General features: G+C 54.0%; 1 protein-coding gene, 1 long non-coding RNA gene and 1 pseudogene across 2 annotated transcripts; 1 reads left to right on the top strand and 2 right to left on the bottom strand.

Annotated features, from left to right (window-relative positions):
• Nucleotides 1-1,978: 1,978 nt before the first annotated feature.
• On the top strand, nt 1,979-21,063 carry LOC129006687 (uncharacterized). The gene is made up of 3 exons (XR_008492053.1): nt 1,979-2,027; nt 19,747-19,924; nt 20,886-21,063. It is a non-coding gene; the product is annotated as an uncharacterized LOC129006687 (long non-coding RNA).
• Nucleotides 6,519-12,055, bottom strand: CPLANE2 (ciliogenesis and planar polarity effector complex subunit 2). The gene is made up of 5 exons (XM_054436535.2): nt 11,480-12,055; nt 8,443-8,595; nt 7,722-7,846; nt 7,329-7,465; nt 6,519-7,116 (listed from the first exon to the last, which is right to left on the bottom strand). Exons 1-5 carry the CDS (start codon nt 11,589-11,591, stop codon nt 6,867-6,869), a joined length of 777 nt encoding a protein of 258 aa, XP_054292510.1. The 5' UTR covers nt 11,592-12,055; the 3' UTR covers nt 6,519-6,866.
• On the bottom strand, nt 16,011-16,251 carry LOC129006675 (metallothionein-1X-like; annotated as a pseudogene).
• Nucleotides 21,064-21,226: the final 163 nt, after the last annotated feature.

The following is a 21,226-nucleotide window of genomic DNA, read 5'->3' as shown; positions in this document are numbered from 1 at the left end:
TTTCACCTCACCAAGCCTGTATCATCCTGATGTCAGGGGAGGGTGGAAAGTGACCCAGGAAAAGTGTGAGGAGAAGCCAGATTTGGATCCCAGGATGTTGGACTCCAAAGTCTGAGCTCTTCCCAGCACACTTTAAGGCCTCTGAGAACTCTGGGAAATGGGGTTGTGGCCTAGAGGGCTGAACTGGGCATCACCTCCTGGTCCTGGAAGTCGCTGCAGTCCCAGTGGTGGGCCAAGGTGGCACTCCCTGCTTCCAGTGCTCCAGGAAGGCCATGGCCCAGAAGGACATGAAGATGCTGAAGAACATGGTTCCTGGGTGGTCAAAGAGGCAGCTCAGCTGTGAGGAGGGGAGAGAGGGCACAAGGTAGGGCCAGCATCCAGGCCCAGGTTGGGTCCAAAATACCTACCTGTTTTTTTTGCCCCTTTCCTTGGCTCACCTTGGCCATGGGGCAGATCCCAGAAATATTCCACGTGGCACAAGTATCACAGAGTGGCACCCCCACTGGCACAGATCTCCTGTCTGTGAGCAGAGGGTGCCTATCCTGGGAGGGCCTATCCTTAACCAGGCAGACAACCCAGCCCACCCAGCCCATCCCCCAACACTTCCACAGCTACCCACACTGGTGTGTTGGTCCCCACGGTGACAAGGCTAGAGCAGGGTGCCCACCAGGGTCACAGGCAGCAGACAAGCTATGTAGAAACCTGAAGGGTGAGAGAAAGCTCATGAACCCCCATCTCTGCACTCAAGCCCCACTCCCAGACCCCACCCCAGCGCCAGACTCATCTAGCCAGGCAAAGTGGATGGCCACCTTCTCCCCAAAGTACTCTCATACTTTGTCCAGGGTCTGGTACTTGTGCCAGTATCCCCAGGAAGCCCAGTATGGGTACAGCAATTGGCAAAAGTTGAGATCTGAACCGGGTACCTGGTACCCAGGCAGTTCAAAGGGGCCCTAGGAGGACAAAAGGAGGGAGAGCTGCAGGGAGGTTTGAGAGTGCTCTCCGGATGCCCCAGCCACTGCTGCCATGCTGTCAGGCCTGGGAGAGATCTGAGCTTGGGACATCTCTTCCTCATGCAGTGGGAAGGCCGCAGTGTAGGCTCCCTCTGCTAGCAGGTGGGCGATGCCCATCTCCGTATGTTTCTTCTTCCTGGAGATTGTGCGGTCCAGGATTTCTGCCACTTGCCAGAGGAGTCCTGGTGTCAACTGCCCGCTTAAGGTCCCAGCTGGACTCGCCCCAAGCAGCCATCTCACCACTCAGTGCCTCCACATGTAAGAGAAGTAGGAGTCATGGGAATCTCTGTCCAGGAATCTGTGAGAGGAACAGGAGTCAGAAGCCCAGCCCTCCGCCCGATCTGAAACCTAATACCAGTCCAGAGCCTCTCCGTTGGAGACAGGCAGGTGAGACATGCCAGCTGCCATTGCCAGAGAGCCCTTCTGCCCACAGAGCGCAGCCTGGGCTGGGTGTGTTCCAGTCAGGTGTGCATCAGAGCGGATTGAACAGGTGGGAATCAGAGATGGTGGGCAGGGCCGGGACCCCAGTTTGCGGAAAGGACAGGGTCAGAGACCTAAAGCGAGTAAGGCGGGAATTGCCTCTGAGGCACTCCGAGGAGGGGCAAATCAGCCTTGGCTGGGCTAAGGCTTCTGCAGGCTTCGGCCCCTCCGCAGACAGACCCCGCCCACCCAAGGGGCCGCCCGGTCTCACCTGTCCGGCTCCGAGCCGCGGAAGGCGCACGTGTCCTACGGCCGGCTGGGCACCTACTGCTGCAGAGGGTTGCGCAGGCGCAGGCGTCGCCGTGGCTCCGCGGAGCCCTCAGAGTCGGGGTTGGGCCGGGCCTGGGGTCAAGGGCAGGGTTACGGCCCCTGAGGAGACTCCGCCCCTGGCGGACCCCGCCCCACCCCTCCACCTACGGCGGCGCGCGCAGGCTCAGTTCCTCGGCGTAGCACAGCGGCTCCCAGGCGCGCTCAGCTCGGCGAAGGGTGCGGCGCTATGCGGGGCTGCTCTCCTGGGCTGCTCTCCCAGTTGGAGTGGTAAGGACCCCTAAGCCCCTCCCTTCACGATCTCGGCCGGGAGGTGACAGATCCCTTTTTTTTTTTTTTTTTGAGACAAAATCTCGCTCTGTTGCCCAAGCTGGAGTGCAGTGGCGCGATCTCGGCTCACCACAACCTCCGCCTCCCGGATTCAAGCGATTCTCCTGCCTCAGCCTCCCGAGTAGCTGGGACTACAGGCATGCGCCACCACGCCCGGCTAATTTTTGTATTTTTAGTAGAGACAGGATTTCACCATATTGGCCAGGCTGGTCTCGAACTCCTGGCCTCAGGTGATTCGGACGCCTCGGCCTCCCAAAGTGCTGGGATTACAGGCGTGAGCCACCGCGCCCAGCCATATCCCATTTTTCGCGTCGGTCCTTTCCGCCTTCAAAAGCGCTTTGACATGCGTTTCCTCGTTTAAATGTCAAATGAGGAAAACGAACACCTTCGTTTTTCAAACGCGGAGACAGACGCCGGGTGGGCCGCGTCGTATAGCGACTGATCTTGCCCCTTTCTTGGGCACCTCCAATATGCCAGGTCCTGGGCTGAGCGCTTTACACCCTTCGTCCTGTAATCGTCACAGCCCCTGCATGGGGCTGACACTACGGCCAAATCCATTTGACAGATGAGCTGCTGAAGGCTCTTGTGCGGGTCTCAGAGCTGGCCAGGGGCGTCTGCGCTCGGCCTCGGAACTCGCAGCCCGCCGGCTCCGCGCTCACCTCCTCCAGGTTCCGCTGAAAATTCTCGCGCCAGCGCCGCTGCCGGAGTCGCCTCTCTCCCGCCGCCGCGGGGGTCTCAGCGTCTCCTCCCAGGCAAGCACGAAGTCTGCCCCACCGCGGGGTCAGGGGGACAGTTAGGAGCGGTCTGACCCCGCTCTGTTCCACTTTTATCTGGGTGGAAAGGGGGATCTGAGTCCATCAGTCCCACTAAGGCCAAAATTAAAGGAAATTTGAGTTGTAGCAAAAGGTATTAGGGTTAGTTCGAGGAAGAAATTGCCCATTGCAAGAAAAAGACAAGAGACGCTGCGGGATTCCTCGGGGAGGGGAGAGGGGGTTTAAGGGAGAGCCTGTGGCCTGGCCACTCGGGCCTTCCGGGTGAGGTGGGACAAGAGTCCTGTCTGGCCCAAGTCTCACCAATGCAGGTTTTCCCGTCTCAGAAAATGTTACCCCTAGAGTCCGGGACATAAATGCCACCACAGGGCGCGAGATACAGTCGTCGTCCGGGTTCCTGTCGGTGGCGTCATCGCCGTCCTGGGTGCAGCAGGCATGGGGTGAAGGTGAGGGGACGGGGCGCAGTTGCAGGTGCCAGAAGCTTCTCAATTGGCCCAGTTGGGCTGCCCCTCCCTCCCCGCACCCCTGACTAAATTTGAAGTGTAACAATAGAGGCGCTCTCAGCGCGATCTGAGACGCTTCTTCCTCCCCTCCACCTGCTCTCAGACCAGAACCGCCGCTGATACTGTAATAACAAGGACGATGATAACAGCCAACATTTACTGGGCTCTTAACTTGGTGCCCAGCACGTGCTAAACATTTCACATGCATTTACTTCTCACAACTCAAAGAAGTGGGTGCTGCTATCTCCATTTTACAGATGTGTCAGCTAAGCATAAGATAATTACAAAGGACATCCAAGGTCACACAGTTCCCCTTCAACCTCCTTCCCAACCACCTGTAACTAGGCCTCAGTCCCACTCTCAGGATCCACCCCTTCTTTGTAGAATAGAGCTGAACACCAGCTCCCCTGCTTCTCCCCACCCACCAGTGTTCCAGAGGCGGAAGGGCCTCCAACCCACTCCTCCAGCCCATTTTTTGTTGTTGGCTTTTTTTTTTTTTTTTTTTTGAGACAGTCTCACTCTGTTGCCCAGGCTGAAGTGCAGTGGTATAATCTTGGCTCACTGCAACCTCCGCCTCCTGGGTTTCAGCGATTATCGTGCCTCAGCCTCCTGAGTAGCTGGGATTACAGGCACTTGCCACCACACCCAGCTAATTTTTGTATTTTTAGTAGAGACGGGGTTTCACCATGTTTGCCAGGCTGGTCTCGAACTCCTGACCTCAGGTGATATGCCCACCTCGGCCTCCTAAAGTGCTGGGATTACAGGCATGAGCCACTGCACCCAGTGGAGCCCAGGAGTTTGAGACCAGCTTGGGCAATATAGTGAGACCCTGTCTCTCAAAAAGTTTTAAAATTAGGTGGGTATGGTGGGAGCTACTTCCGAGGCTGGGGAGAAACAGGGAGGATCACTTGAGCCCAGGAGTTTGAGGCTGCAGTGAATGATGATTGTGACACTGCACTCCAGCCTGGGCGACAGAGCAAGACCCTGTCTCTAAAAAAATAAGAAGGGCATCAGCAAGAGGGCAACAGCAGAGCATTAAACCAGGTGTGGGGCTCCTTGGAGTTTGAGACCGTGTGACCAGACAAGTCACAGTCCCATGCCATCAGCCTGAACATGTGCATATAAGAACACACTCTCCTCTCACTCAATCTCCACAGGGCTGCCCAGAGACCTCCCAGGAGGCACAGGCATCGACTATTCAAAGCATTGTGGCTTCCAGTTCTGCACTGTGGTGATGGAGGCCCTGGGGGTGGCCTACTAAATACTAAAGTGGCACCGGTGCTGCGCTGGGAGGAGCTGAGAAGGCAGCCTTGGATGGCTGGTGGAGGGGCTCTAAGCCCCAGCCCTGTTGCCCTCCCCACTTTGTCCTCACCCAGGGAGACACCTCTTGTTTGGGGTAAAGGTGGATGAGGGATCAATTCTATGACCAGAGCAGTGCCAGCCAGGAGAAGACTGCCCTGCCTCGCCGTCGGGGGGTCAGGTTATGCTCCAGAGCAGCTTTCTGGCTTTTCGCTGAGCTGGTGCCCAAGAGGGACAGGAAGCCTCCTTTCTGGGGGGTGGGGGTTTATGCCCAGAGATGACCGGCTGGGATGTGGGGTAGCTGGAGGCCCACAGTCAGGCCTGGGGCTGCCTTCAGGGCCCTTCCCCCCACTCCATTGCTGTCCACGTGAACTAAGGTCTCCTGGAGTTAAGGACAGAGGGGGACGTGGACAGGCCCACCTGGAAGCAGGGCTGAGGGCTGCAGGAGTGGGAGCAGGCCTGCAGGCTCTGCGGCGGGGGTCCCGCCCAGGGACATTCCTTCTTGGGGTGTGGGATAAGTGCAGGGCCTGAGCTCTAAGCCTTAGTCAGGGGTGAGAAGGTGCTGGAATCAGTCCTTCCTCTGGCCCAGACCCTGGAAGGGTTGACAAACGTAGGTGGCAGTACCCAGCATGGACAGGCTGGCAGTGTGCATGGGCATGTGAGCAGTGTGCTTGGGCGCGGGCATCAGGACAGGTGAGTGTGGGCCTCCTGTGTGCCAGCCAGCAGGAGTGGAAAGTGCTTTCGTCCTAGCGCAGGTGTGTGAGCACGGGTCATGCTGTGTGAGTGGGGCCTGGGCACAGCTGCAGAGTTCTGAGAGTCAGCTGGCTTTGGGGACACTCTGCTTCGAGCCAGACGCAGGCCAGGCCTCAGCCCAGGGGTTCATCTATGGGGCCAGGCAGGGGCTTATTGGAGGGGATTGTATAAAGGCCTGTTTCCCTGGGGACTTCCCCTCATCCTCCTTAGCCTACTTCCACCAGTGTCTCTGGCTTATGGGGCAGGGCCAAGACACAAGGCTGGGCCTACTCACTCCTCTCCCAGCTCCTGTCCTCAATGGCCTCCCATGGGGCAAAGCTGCCTCTCAGGCCAGCTCATGCCCTGACCCCCACTGGGATGGTCCTTGGCCCTGCATGGTGCTGCTTTCGGGTGCCCCTGGGCTGCCAAAGCTCCTATCCTAAGCCTGGCCTGACAGCTCCACGATCAAGAAAGGCATTGCAGGCCGGGCGCGGTGGCTCGTGCCTGTAATCCCAGCATTTTGGGAGGCTGCGGCGAGCGGATTATTTGAGGTCAGGAGTTCGAGACCAGCCTGGCCAACATAGTGAGACACCATCTCTACTAACAATACAAAAATTAGCCAGGCATGGTGGTTGGCACCTGTAATCCCAGCTATTTGGGAGGCTGAGGCAGGAGAATCGCTTGAACCCAGGAGGTGTAGGTTGTAGTGAGCTGAGATCGCACCACTGCACTCCAACCTGTGCCACAGAGCAAGACTCCGGAAAAAAAAAAAAAAAAAAAGGCCCTGCAGAGCGACGGGCTCGACTCCTGGACTCACAGGTGGACTCCATGTCCCAGCCTCCCCCACAGCGCCACATGACCACATGACTGCTGGGTGCTGGCCTCTGGAATGTGGGCAGAATGAGGTGCCACCCTGGGCCTGGTCCACAGAAAGCCGGGGGCCACCTCCTGCCTGCACTCACTCCCTAGCTGCTGACTGGGTGCTGATACCCTAGGGCAACTGGGCAGGGCAGGGTCTCTGGGGCTGGGTCTCTGCAGGAGTGCCTGGAGCAGAGCCCCATGCCCCCTGTCAGCTCCTCCCGAGCTGAGGCCTACGCAAGAACGAACACGCCTCTGGAGTTCAGCACTGGGATTTCGGGGTTTATCTGTTACAACAGATGGTGTCACCTCAACCAATACAGGTTCTTGATTGAAGTCACTTGAGAGGCACTCCCTCTCCCAGTCACCCTCCATGGGTGCTGCCAAAGGGGTAAAGGCCACGGGAGATGTTCGAGCTCAGGGCCTTGGTCCCCACCTCCCTGCCATGAATTCTGCAAGGAAAGCGCTGCTCGGGGGTGGGCCTTCTCTGGCCACATCCTCCCTGATCAGGCCATGCTGGCCAGTCCTCCAGATAGGATCCATGTTCCTGCCTCAGCCTCCGGCCCTATGTCGAGACCTGAGGGTTGGGGGTGGGATCACAGGCACCCACTTGTGACTCATTCAGGAGCACTCTCTGGGGGGTTGGGAAGCAGGCCAGCCGCCACCTGGTCCTGGTGCCACAGCTGCTCAGCAAGGCCATTGAGTATGTGGGCAACGTCGGCCAGCCCAGCCCGCCCGTCCAGCGTGCGCCCATCAGCCAGCCGCCGCCCCGGCACACTCTTCACCCGTAGCAGGGGCAGCTCCCAGGCCTGCCGGAAGGCTGTAAGGTCCCGCTCGGGCACGTCCGTGTGCATGTACTGGTCAAATCTGGAGGAGGGTCAAGGAGCCTAACTGGATGCCTCTGCACAGCCCCCCATCAGACCCTGCCTCTCCCTCCTCCCTGAAGCCCACACCCAGGAGCTGGGGTAGCCATGCTGTACCCTTTAAGTAAAAGCCCAGGTGCTGAATTCCATGCCTGGGCAGAGGCTGGGCCCCTGACCCCCTTGCTCCGTGACTTGCCAAGGGTAGCCAAAGGATACTTGGAGCCGATGACCATCCTGATGACACCAGGGGCCTCACCTGCTATGCGGGCCAGCTGTCCAGGGAGGTCTTCAAAGGAGGCACGGTCAGTGAAGGAGAAGAGGAAGAGGAAGGCATCTGTGTTCTCCATGCAAGCCTAGTGATGGAGAGGCATCCCATCACTGGGATCACCTCCCATCAGCTGCAGGGCCCTGAGAAGAATCAGGAATAATCAATCCCTCCTTTCACAGATTGGGAAACTGAGGCCCAGAGCAAGGAGTGGCTGGTCCTAGGATGAGCATGGGCTGGGACTCAGTCTCCAGTGCCAGCTCAGGTCTCTGAGCAGTGCCTTGAGCTCATTAATACCCAATCGGCCCCTGACAGAGCCCACCCAGGCCCACATGCCTGCTCACCGGCAGCATATGATCGAACTTTTTGAGTGCAGACTCTCCACAGTCCCAGAACTCAAAACGAAACATGATGACACGGCCGCTGGCCTGCAGCTTGGCTGGCCAAAATACCACGGTGGTCTGGATGCCTGAGGGGGAGCCAGGGTCAGCCATTCAGCATGGGAGAGGTGGAGATGGGAGGAATAGGCGGCCAGGAAGGAACAGGAAGAAGAGATACATCCCTGCCCTGATGGGTCCCCAGTTTGATGAGGGAGGCACAGTCCTTGACCCGGGAGAATTCTCAGTCTGATGGGAGAAACAGAGACCAGGCCTGGAGGAGACTCTGGTACACCAGGAAGATGCAGCCCTAGCTATGGCAAAGCAGTTTCGTTTGTATGTCCAGGGAGACCCAAAGGGCCCAGGACACTGGGAGATGTTTCAACATGGTGGAACAATCAGCACCCAGTGGTGAGAAACAAGAAAGCAAGATTAGCACTTCCTGAGCATCTACCTTGAGCGTAGCTTGATGCTAGGCATGTTACCACCACCACCTCTAGTGGCAACCACACAACAACCCTGTGGGGTAGGTACTATTATCCCCTTGGGACCAAGGAGCCCATGTAGGCTCAGAGAGGTGAAGTGACTTTCCAAGGCTACAGAGTAAGAGGTAGTCCAGGGCCAGGTTCTTGCCTCCACCCTCAAGGAGGGCCTCCCAGGATGGGCAAAGGATTGAGGTCCCACTCACCAGTGGTCTCGTGGTGCACCACAGGTACCTCCAGGCCAGCCAGCTTGGCCACCAGTGCTGTCTTGCCCACACCACTCTTCCCGGACACAAAGATCTTGTAGCTGGCAGTGTCAATGGACACAGGCGGCGGCAGCACTGGCCGCTCAAGCAGCCCTAGGGCAAAGAGGGAGCCAGGCAGGGTCAAGGGGTGCTGTGGTTTGAAGGTGTCCCCCAAAGTTCATGTGTTGGAAACTTAATCGCCAATGCAGCAGTGTTAGGAAGTGGGGCCTAACACGAGCTGATCAGCTCGAGTGTTCTGCTCTCATAAATGGATTAATGTTGTTATTGAGGGAGTGCGTTTGTTATAAAAGCCAGTTTGGGCGCCTCTTGCTGTCTTGCTGTTGCCCTTCTGCCTTCTGCCATGGGATGACACAGCATGAAGGCCCTTTCCAGATGCTGCTGCCATGTTCTTAGACTTCCCAGCCTCCAGAACCATGAGCCAAATAAGCTTCTGTTCATTATAAATTACCCAGAGGAGGCCTGGTGCGGTGGCTCACACCTGTAATCCCAGCACTTTGGGAGGCCAAGGCGGGCAGATCACCTGAGTCGGGAGTTCGAGACCAGCCTGGCCAACATGGTGACACTCCATCTCTACAAAAAAAATACAAAAAATTAGCTGGGTGTGGTGGTGGGTGCCTATAATCCTAGCTTCTTGGGAGGCTGAGGCAGGAGAATTGCTTGAACCTGGGAGGTGGAAGTTGCTAAGCCGAGATCACACCACTGCACTTCAGCCTGGGTGACAGAGCAAGACTTCGTCTCAAAAAAATATAGATAAATAAATAACTCAGAGTGTGGTATTCTGTTATAGCAGCATAAAATGGACTAAGATGGGGGTAAATCCTGCACTTGCCCCATCAGATCCTGGGCTGGACAATCTCATTTATTTATTTTTATTTTTTTTCTTTACCTTCTATTTTTAATACAGATGGGGTCTCACTATGTTGCTCAGGCTTGTCTTGAGCTCCTCGGCTCAAGCAATCCTCCCACCTTGGCCTCTGAAAGTGCTGGGGCTACAAGGCATGAGCCACCACACACAGCCAAGGACAACCTCATTTCTAATGGCTTCTTCAGGGCTAACCAACCATCTGTGGTTCTTTTTTGTTTTTTTTTTTGAGACGGAGTTTCGCTTTTGTTGCCCAGGCTGGAGTGCAATGGCGTGATCTCGGCTCACCGCAACTTCCGCCTCCCGGGTTCAAGTGATTCTCCTGCCTCAGCCTCCCGAGTAGCTGGGATTACAGGCATGCACCACCATGCCTGGCTAATTTTGTATTTTTAGAGACGGGGTTTCTCCATGTTGGTCAGGCTGGTCTCGAACTCCCAACCTCAGGTGATCTGCCTGCCTCGGCCTCCCAAAGTGCTGGGATTACAGGCGTGAGCCACCGCGCTGGGCCCCATCTATGGCTCTTAATACTCAACCCAATTTTACAGAAGTCTGGGATACAAAGACTGGCCTAAGTGATTATAGTCAGTCTGTTGATATTTATTTACTAGCTGCTCTCAACGTTTGTTGTGGGGCCTGCATGACAACCACTGAATGATACATTCAGGTGCATAAACCCAGGTGTTAAAAAAAAAAACCCAAATGTCTGCGGTTAAAGTAAAAACACAAAAATTAAAAGCCATCACTGCCATTCCTCTAAGTTATGGCTGCTTGATCCTATCTGTGGCATAGATAATATGGTCAGTGGATTCTATGATGTTCCCAGAAAATCAGCTTGACCTTCACTCAATTCTCTTCCACTCAACACAACTAAATGCAAAATAAATACAATAACCGCCAACCTTCAGTGAACACCCACTGCATGCCTGAACCTGCTTGGTATGTTACAAACACACTCCTTATTAATTTCCACAGTAACTCTATGGGGTAAATACTGTGATTATCCCCATTTTACAGAGGTGGGACTTGAGGCTAGAGTTCACTTATCCCCAGCCATACAGCTAGCAGTGGTGGAGCCTGGGTCACTTGCCTGTGTATGTGTGACCCCAAATACAGTGTTGCCAGCCATCATGGGATCAGAGGGACAGTGGCCATATTAGAGGGTCATTTTTTTTTTTTTTTTTTTTGAGACAGAGTTTCACTCTTGTCACCCAGGATGGAATGCAATGGCTCGATCTAGGTTCACTGCAACTTCTGCCTTCTGTGTTGAAGCGATTCTCCTGCCTCAGCCTCCCAAGTAGCTGGGATTACAGGCGCCCGCCACCACGCCCGGCTAATTTTTGTATTTTTAGTAAAAACGGGGTTTCGCCATGTTGGCCAGGCTGGTCTTGAACTCCTGACCTCAGGTGATTTGCCCACCTCGGCCTCCCAGTGCTGGGATTACAGGCCACTGCGCCCGGCCTTCTAGAGGGTCATTTTTTGAATTTAATATAATTTCTTTTAAAAAAACAAAGAAACAGTTGACTTATTCACAAATTTTGGTTCTAGCTATCTCACTCTCTGGTCTTAAGTCTTCTGGCACCTTGCTTCTCCTGGCCAGAGCTGGACTCCACAGCTAATTCCAGGCACCTTTGCCGGCCTGACAGCTGGGCCCTGCCTGGGTGAGTCAGTTTCACCATGGGGAACACCAGCGTCTCATCCCAGAGACAGCAGGACATGGAAGAGGCTCACCTCTATTTATTGGGGTGTGATCTTAGCCAAGTCTGTACCATGTGCCGTTGAGAGGTTAAATGGGGGTGCACTGTGTAACGTGCCCAACAGAGGGCCTGGCACCAGGGGAGGGCTCAATCAACTGCATCTCTGGTGACAGTGGTTGCTGGCAGGGTTTCTGCTGTTTCCATGTTCCTGGCTCTGACGATGGAATTAGCTCTAAGGAGATTTAGGGGTGGGGGTCCCAGAGATAGGGCTTTCAGTCCCCCAGGCTGAAGACTGCTGAAGACTGCAGTGGAGCAGGCCCTCACTGCCCTGCCTCTCTGCTCACCTCAGGGAGCAACAGGTGACACTCTTCTCCCCAGGGAACAACAAGTGGCAGGCTGGAGGAAAGGGGGAGGCACTTACCAAACACCCGCCGGCGGTTCTTGCGCAGAATGCAAGCCAGGTACTCCTTGCCCTCGGCACTCTCGTGCCAGTTTGGGACAACCACCGAACCGGGCACGGGAGGTCTGGCCATGGCTGGGCACCGCGACGGGGTAGGGAGGTGACAGAATGCTGAGAGCAGGGAGTGGGAAGGGTGGTGACCGTACCAAGCCGGGCCTGTGATCCCTCTTAACTGCCCTCTGACTCTCCCGGGGGGCCCCAGAAAGTGCAGTCCCTCAGCCGCCTCTCTCCTCCGCAGTGCTTCCTGGTGATAGTCATCCCATTACTGCCCATGGAGGGTATTCACACAGCCCCTCTCCCCTTGTCACCTCCTGGGGTCAGACAGCCCCGCTTCTCCTCTACCTTCTAGATGCCGACTCCCGGGGCTACCTAGCCCTCACCGTCAGCAGTCCCGGCGGCGAACCGACCCGGGTGCCGAAGGCCCCTTTAAACGCCCACCCGCACTCCCGCCGCCCCAGCCCGCCGGGCCCGCTTCCGCCCCGCCTGCGTCCGCCCCGCCTGCGTCCGCCTTCTGCGCGTGCTGGCAGCTCCGGCGCCGGTGCTCGCGGCGCATGTGCGGAGGTTGTTGCCATGGGGACGCCGGAGGTTGGGTTGGGCGGGTTCCGGGAGGAGTTCGTCCCTCCTACAACGTCCGCAGCCTGCGCCACGCGATGGCTCTGGATTAGGCCTTTTCCTCTGGGTTGTGGATCGTCTTCTCTACTACTCCGTCCGATCCCCAGTCTTTCTTCCAAAACATCATGAAACCCCCACTCCAGGAGACTTTCATGCTTCTCTGTCTCAGTTTCCTCTTCTATAACGTGGACGTAACATGTTATTCCCTCCATAGCAGTGCTCCATATGTTTAGTTATGATTGTTGCTATTATTAATATTATTGCCCTATTAATCCTGCTTGGCAGGACCTCTAGATGACTTAAACATCTCTGGCTTCACTGATGGGGACACACACCAACTCAGAGAGGTCAAGGGACTTGGCTCAAGTTTTAAAAAATGAGTCAGAGTCCCGTTGGATTGTATTTTTCATTCATTCATTCATTCATTCAACAAATACTGAGCACCTAGCTGGGAATACAGTGGCCAACAAGAAGTCCCTGCTCTCCTGGAGCTGACTTTTCAGCTCTTAAACTCTGAGCTCCTCTCCACCGTTCCAGCACTGGACACCAGGCCTGTTACACAGAAGGTGGGTGCTCAGTAAATGCCCATTGGTTGGAAAGAGTGCAGGTGGGTCATTACTGAGAGTTTGTCTATTACATTTAATTTTTACCATTATCTTCCCGCAATGCCTTCAAGTAGGGCAAATCATTGTTTTGAAAGGAATAATTTAGGAGTTAAGCTTTACCGAAGGCCACCCAAGTGCCAGACAGTGGGGACTTTACAGGGGTCACCTGATTTAATTCTGTAAACAAACCTGTGTAAATAGTATTACCCTCTTGTACTGACGAAGACATTCAGAAACATAACATGACCTGTCTGAGGTCACACCGCACAGCTAGTCAGTGTGAAACCGACTCAGAACCCACAGCTGGCTGGGTGTGGTGGCTCATGCCTGCAATCCCAGCACTTTGGGAAGCTGAGGCGGGCAGATTGCTTAAGCTCAGGAGTTCGAGACCAACCTGGGCAACACAGTAAGACCCTGTCTCTACCAGAAAAAATACAAAAATTAGCCGGGCACAGTAGTGCATGCCTGTAGTCCCAGCTACTCAGAGGCTGAGATAGGACGATTGCTTGAGCCTGGGAAATGGAGGTTGCAGTGAGCCGGGATCATGCCACTGCACTTCAGCCTGAGTGACAGAGCCAGGCCCTGTCAAAAAAAAAAAAAAAAAAAAAAAGAACCCACACTTACCTGACTCTAAAGTACTTATCTGTTCTGCCAGTTTGGGTTTTGTGTTTTTAAAACTTTGCCCCTAGCCACTAGGAGGGCTGTTCCTAGGGAAGCAGAAAGCAGCCAGAGGACCATGAACTCACAGATTTTTAAGGCCCATTATGTCTAAGAGAGGGGATGAGGATGTGTAAGACAAGGTGCTTTCTCTCAACTTGCTCACGCTGTGGCTAGGCAGAAAAACAAGATGAATAACCATTCCTACAGGATTCTGCAGCTGGAATCCTTTGCCCATACTCCCAGGTCACATGGTTCCCATTCCTGCAGCTGTCACATCTGCCCAGTCAGGGAGATTCACAGCTGTCCAGAGCTCTCTCCATGGGCCAGGAGTGACTCAGTGGCAGGGCTCTGATCTGAATTATTTCTGGATTTCCAGACTTCACATCCATCCGTCTTTGGCTCGTGGAGGGCTCAGTGAGCGTGTAAGAAAATGAAGCAACTTGGCAGAATGAACGTGCCTGTTAATCTGCAACCCAGAGAAGATGTAAAGTCCTCTTGGGGCCAGGTGTGGTGGCTCACGCCTGTAATCCCAGCACTTTGGGAGGCTGAAGCTGGTGGATCACTTGAGGTCAGGAGTTTGAGACCAGCCTGGGTAACATGGCAAAACCTTATCTCTAAAAATATACAAAAAATGGCTGGGCGTGGTGGCTCACGCCTATAATCCCAGCACTTTGGGAGGCCGAGGTGGACAGATCACCTGAGGTCAGGAGTTCAAGACCAGCCTGGCCAACATGGTGAACCCTGTCTCTACTAAAAATACAAAAATTATCTGGCTGTGATGGCAGGCGCCTGTAATCCCAGCTACTCTGGAGGCTGAGGCAGAAGAATCGCTTGAACCTGGGAGGTGGAGGTTGCAGTGAGCAGAATCATATCACTGCACTCCAGCCTGGGTGACAGAGCTGAATAAATAAACAAAATAAATTATGTATTCAGTGGAAGGCTGATCAAGGAGTCAAAAGAATGCACTCTTTTGTCTCTTATCTACTTTTTTTTTTGAGACAGTCTCACTCTGTCGCCCAGGCTGGAGTGCAGTGGCGTGATCTTGGGTCACTGCAACCTCTGCCTCTGAGGTTCAAGTGAGTCCCCTGCCTCAGCCTCCTGAGTAGCTGGGACTACAGGCACGCCCCACCATGACTGGCTAATTTTTTTTGTTGTTGTATTTTAGTAGAGACAGGGTTTCACCATGTTGGCCAGGATGGTCTCAACCTCCTGACCTCATGATCCGCCCGCCTCGGCCTTCCAAAGTGCTGGGATTATAGGCATGAGCCACCGCACCTGGCCTTGTCTCTTATGTATTTCTAACCTGGAAGCCCCTGCTTCAAGTTGTCCTGTCTTACCAGACCAAACCAATGTACATCTTACACATATTGATTGAGGTCTCATGTCTCCCTAAAACATAAATGCAAACTGTACCCCGACCACCTTGGGTATATGTCTCAGGATTTCCTGAGGCTGTCACGGGCACATCCTTAACCTTGGCAAAATAAACTTTCTAAATTGACTGTGACCTGTCTCAGGTATTTGGGGTTCACACATCCAACCCTGACATTCTGTGTCAGGGGCTGGGTAGGTCTGTGAGCCTGCAGATTTGACAAAAGCACTAGGCAATTCTGAAGTTGGGGTCTATATGAGTCAGCCCAGGCTGCTGTAACAAAAGTACCATAGTCTGGGTACTCTAAACAACAGAAATTTATTTTCTCATAGTTCTAGAGGCTGGAAGTCCAAGATCAAGGTGCCAGCAGAGTTGGTTTCTGGGTGGGGCCTCTCTTCCTGGCTTGCAGATGGCCTCTTCTCTGTGCTTATACATGCCTGGTGTCTCTTCCTCTGTTATAAATAGGACATTAGTCCTACTGGATTAGGGCTCCATGCTTATAGTCTCATTTAACCTTGATTACCTTTTTATTTTTTGAGACAGGGCCTCACTCTGTCACCCAGGCTAGAGGGCAGTGGTGTGATCTCAGCTCACTGCAGCCACGACCTCCTCAGGCTCAAGCAATCCTCCTGCTTCAGCCCCGAGGGGAGCTAGGACTACAGGTGCACATCAGCACACCTGGCTAATTTTTTTTTGTATTTTTGTTTGTTTGTTTGAGACAAAGTCTCGCTCTTGTGCCCCAGGCTGGAGTGCAATGGCGCGATCTTTGCTCATTGCAACCTCCATCTCCCGGGTTCAAGTGATTCTCCTGCCTCAGCCTCCCAAGTAGCTGGGATTACAGGTGCCTGCCACCACACCCAGCTAATTTTTGTATTTTTAGTAGAGAGGGGGTTCTACCATGTTGGCCAGGCTGGTCTTGAACTCCTGACCTCAGGTGATCCACCCGCCTTGGCCTCCCAAAGTACTGGGATTACAGGCGTGAGCCACCGTGCCCGGACTTTTTCTTTTGTATTTTTTTAGAGATAAGGTTTTGCCATGTTGCCTAGGCTGGTCTCAAACTCCTGGCCTCAAGTGATCTGCCTGCCTTGGCCTCTGAAAGTGCTGGGATTACAGTCATCAGCCACCACGCTCACCCTTAATTACTTTTTTTTTTTAAGTCTAGATGAATTTATTGCCATTCACATATTTCATAGAAAAAAAGATGTAGCAAATGGGTCAGGGTTGTACAAAAACAAAAAAAATCCAGGTTTATACAGGTTGCTCTATTTACATCTGAGAGCATGGCTGTCCTGGCATCAGGCACAGCAGCTGCAGTTGTCCAATGTCCCTTTGCAGATGCAGCCCTGGGCACACTTGGCACAGCCCGCAGGGCAGCAGGAGCAGCAGCTCTTCTTGCAGGAGGTGCATTTGCACTCTCTTCATTTGCAGGAGCCAGCACAGGCGCAGGAGCAGGAGCAGTTGGGGTCCATTTAGAGGCAAGGAGAAGCAGGAGTTCCCAATCAAGAGGCAAACACGCAGCGGGACAGATGAAAAGCGTGCCTTAATTACCTCTTTAAAGGACCTATTTCCAAATATAGCCACATTGGGGGCTAGGGCTTCAATGTATGGATTTGGGTGGAGGGGGACATAATTCAGTCCATAACAGTTTACATGAGGGTCCACAGACCTCACGTAAACACTGCTGCTGGGCAAAGGAGGCCAGCTGACTGTTGGGACCTGAAAGTGACATGGTTAGAACTGCGTTTCAGAAGGACGCTTGTGGACCATGTTGGTCTATGAGTTCTGCTCTCCTGTGCCCCTCTGACCACTAAACTTTGTGTCCCCCTAAGCTGCTTCTCCCTTCAGGGCCTCAAGCAAAACATGTAGAACATCTCCCTAAGGACCCTTCTAGTCTAGAACCCTCTGATTTTTTTTTTTTTTTTTTTTTTTTTTTTTTGAGACAGAGCCTTGCTCTGTCGCCAGGCTGGAGTGCAGTGGCGCGATCTTGGCTCACCGCAACCTCTACCTCCCGGGTTCAAGCAGTTCTCCTGCCTCAGCCTCCCAAGTAGCTGGGACTACAGGCACATGCCACCACGCCTGGCTAATTTTTGTATTTTTAGTAGAGATGAGGTTTCACCATGTTGGCCAGGATGGTCTCAATCTCCTGACCTCGTGATCTGCCCGCCTCGGCCTCCCAAAGTGCTGGGATTACAGGCGTGAGCCACCGCGCCCGGCCTAGAGCCCGGTGATTATATTAATCCACTCATTTCTTCTTGGTTTGGTTTCCCCACAAACATTTATTAAAAACCTTTTGGACAAGGTCCCCGCCCCACAAGACCTTGAGAGAACTCCACAAGGCAGGGACACAGTCACCAACTTGACAGAGTGGATGGGAGGCCCAGGTGGGCAGACACACAGGCTGAGCTGGGGTGAGAATGAGGCATGGAGAGCCCTGCCTGAGGATCCTGGGTGGGTGGAGGGCGGGAGGTCAGCTAGGACACCAGGCTTAAAATCCTCTCAGCACCTAGAATAACACCCACCCCTCCCTCAGCATGGCCTGGCACCAGGAGTGCTCCACTCACACCTGGAATGCTTGCTCTGCCTCCTAGCAGTCCTTCCGCCAGGCTCACCAGCTTCAGGCCATTCTCCAAGCTGGAGCCACAGCCAGTTAATCAAGTCAGGTCAAGGGCACCAGCCTCGCCGCCAAGCTCAGTGGTCAATTCTCCATCCTCAGATCACCTGACCCTGGGATTATTCCCAGGTGACTGGATGGATGGTGGTGCCCCTAACTGTGGGGGAAGCATGGAGGAAGCGCACAGGGTCAGAGGAGGAGCCCCTGGGGAGTGAGGGAGGGTGGGGGGCTGCCCAGAGAGGACACACTCACAGCAGATGTTGGAACGTAAAGCGCAGGTGAGTGGCCTGAGTGGAGCTGGACATTACCAACGGGGGAGGGACCAAGCCTGAAGCAATGGGTGTAGACAGATGAGAGGTCCGGATGCTGTGGACAGACAGCAGAGCCTTGGATGCCACCTGGGCAATGACAACCACAAGGTCAGACCCAGGAGAGGCAGAGGAACTGGAAATCCCCTCCTCCAGCCCACCCTGAGGCTCATGTTCGGTGTGCAGGGAGGCTTGCCCAAATCCCAGGGAAGCATGGCTGGGGAGCGATGCTACTCCTTGGACGCCATCTCTTGTGGGCCTTCTGCTGCAGAGAGTACTCTGCTCTGTGCCTCTGCCATGGCCCCAGCCATGCGGTCCTAAGTGTTCTCTTCCCACTATGGATTCCGCTCGGGAACTCCTTTCCCATTACATTTGAGGGGATGACCTCTGGTCATCAAGTCCACATGGGTCACCCTCCCTTGTCCTCAGCCCTGACCACTGGCTGCTGCGGCTTATAGGCTTATCAAGACCCTGCATTACTGACTGCCAGAAGCGAGGCCTAGACCCCACCCATCTGGGATGCCCCAAATAGGCTCTATCCTCATCTGCCCCCCTGCCACAGGTTAGCAGGACGAGGCCAAGTGCCATGATCTGAACGTCCCGCCAGATTCACATGTTGAAGTTTAATCACCACTGTGACAGTATTAACAGGTGGGGCCTTTAGGGAATGATTAAGTCATGAGGGCAGAGCCCTCACTATGGAATTAGTGACGTTATGGAAAGGCTTGAGGGGCCAGTTCGTCCCATTCACGGTGTGAAGACACAGCCTTCACGATGGAGCAGCAACAAGGCAATGTCTTGGAAGTGGAGACTGGGCCCTCACCAGACACCAAGCTTGATGGTGCCTTGAGCTTGGACTTCTAAGCCTCCAGAAGTGTGGGAAATACATTTCTGTTGCTTATAAATCACTCAGTCTGTGATATATAGCAGCACAAGGGAACTAAGACACCAAAGCAAAGAGAAGGCTAACTTCTTGGCTTCTGGCTTCCCGAACAACTGTCCCAGCCCTGGGTGGCTGCACTGTTGCAGATGGTTCTACTGACTCCATCCCCTTTGGTATCTTTTTAGTATGATACCTGGATTGTCTTTTGACCTTAGAAGCTCAGGATTTGTCATTTTTGTTTAGCCCATGTGACACCTCCCTGGTTTGTGATTAGGCTGTAAGCTCCTTCAGGGGTGGGCCTCTTTTGTGTCTTCTGTGTGTCCCAGTGCCTCGGGGGTCACAGATGCTCAGGGAATGCTTGCTGAGAGTGAATAGTCTCCCAGTCAGTTCCAGGCTTTCTAGGCCTTGTCAACGGGCCACAGCCCATGTCCTCGGGCAGGAGCATCCTCCCTCTCCCCAGGCTTCTGCTGGAAAGGAGCCCTCCTTCTCTTCCTTGCTGTAGGTGGGCAGACAGGTTCCCTAGTGGGTGCAGAACACACTCTGCTAGGACTTTTCAGCATTTACTTAAGACATGGGCTTGGCTTTGTTCATGCCGACAGGCTCTGGACCCAGAGCCCAGGCCCATGAGAAAGACTGTAATTTTCCCACAGCTGAGGGCTGGGGAAGGGAAGGCAGGTAGGCCAGCTGGGGGATGGTACTTGAAACAAGGCAGGGGCCAGGGAGGGGTGCCCCCCAGGCTTAACTGACAGAGGGAGGGGAGAAACGGGCAAGCGTTTTCTTCCTCCTGCCCATCTGCTTTCTTTGTCAAGACTGCCTCCGACAGATCGCCCAAGCACACTAGAAGCCTTTCACAGGGTGCCCTCAGGTGGCCTTTTGGGGAATCACACCCATCCAATGGATTAAACGATTCTTGGCTGGTTCCAGCTAAGTTGCTAACCTGTGAGGCTGGCTGCCAAATCATTGCCATTTTACTGATAAAATTGAGGCTCAGTGAGGCAGGATGACTTGCTCCAGCTCAAAGTGACAGTCAGCTCCTGAACCTAGGTCTGCCCTGTCCTACTGCCTCTAAGTCCCTTCTGAGTCCACAGAACTATGTTTCAAAAAATTGAAATGGCATCAAGCGTTTCCTTGGTTCCAACCTTGATCTGATGCATCTCTGTTATTTCCTCCCATGCAGGTAGTCAAACCCTGTTTGAACACTTCCAGCCGTGGGCAAATCATCACCTCACACAGCATCCACTGACAGGCTGGCAGTGTTTGTGGGAAGAGAAGTAGTAACGGCCACTGAGACCAGAAGGTGGAACTTAGCTGGGAGGCTCTCCTTGGCCTGGGAGGTGAAAAGGCACAGAGCACAGGTAAGCCCCAGTCATGTGCGGCAGCACCACGCAGAGGCCAGCCTGCAGGATTTTCACGGGCAAAATTTTGGTGGATGCTTCCTGTCCTGCCTGGACGTGGGGTTGCTCAAAGCCTACCACTTCCAGGAACCTTTCTCAGGCCTCACGGGAGGAGTAATGAAGGCAAAACCTTGGGCTGAGGTGCTGATTCCTGCAGTCTCCCCTTTCCCAGCCAGGTTTTTAATTTACACCCGAATGTTCATAGGCCTCTGGCCCTTTATTGTTTATTTGTTGGGAGATGGAGTCTCGCTTTGTTGCCCAGGCTGGAGTGCAGTGGCGCAATCTTGGCTCAATGCAGCCTCTGCCTGGGTTCAAGTGATTCTCCTGCCTCAGCCTCCTGAGTAGCTAGGATTACAGGTGTGCACCACCATGCCCGGCTAATTTTTGTATCTGTAGTAGAGAAGGGGTTTTGCCATGTTGGTTAGGCTGGTCTCGAACTCCTGACCTCAAGGGATCCACCTGCCTTGGGCTCCCAAAGTATTGGGATTACGGGCATAAGCCACCATGCCCAGCCCACTGGCCCTTTAGTATCCAGAAAAGTGAGAACCCTGGCTGGGGAGTGCTGTGCTGGCCCTGCAGTGGAAGGCAGTAGCTGCCAACTTACTATGTGCCGGGAACTGCGCTGGCGCTTTTCACATGCAACTTCAATTAACCCACAGGCTCCTATAAGGTAGAAGCAACTACATTTACAGATGAGGAAACTTGTATCCAAGGTTAAGTAGTAAGTAGAGAAAGGCAGGATTAAGCCATAGGCCTTCGGAGCTTCAGGACTGTGTTCCAAACCACCATCGGCTGTGCCTCCTCATGCCCCTGGGGCCCTGTGTCTTCATCTTTGCTTAGGGGGCCAGGGAAGATGCAAATGTCGTCCTGGCCCCTGGGCCTCTGCTCCAAGCTCATGACCACTCTTGGATCTCCATTGCAGGCTGGTACTGAGGCTCTGAAACACCAAGCCCTTCAAGCGTGATGGAGGGAGCTGCTTTATTATTAAATGGCATTGTCCCCAAGGAGTGGCAACTCTCCACCTCTCCCTGAAAACACAGCTCCCTAGAGAAGGTATCTCTTTCCAACTACTGTGCCTTCAATCTCCAACCTCAATTGTTTCCCATCAAGACAATTTTTCTTTTTTTTCTTTTGTAACAGGGTCTTACTTTGTCGCCCAGGCTGGCATGCAGTGGCACAATCATGGCTCACTGCAGTCTCGACCTCCCTAGCTCAAGTGTGATCTTCCCATTCAGCTTCCTGAGTAGTTGGGACCACAAGCAT

This window comes from Pongo pygmaeus, chromosome 1 (assembly GCF_028885625.2).
Source record: "Pongo pygmaeus isolate AG05252 chromosome 1, NHGRI_mPonPyg2-v2.0_pri, whole genome shotgun sequence".
Taxonomy (NCBI): domain Eukaryota; kingdom Metazoa; phylum Chordata; class Mammalia; order Primates; family Hominidae; genus Pongo; species Pongo pygmaeus.
This window is presented reverse-complemented; position numbering and strand designations above follow the sequence as displayed.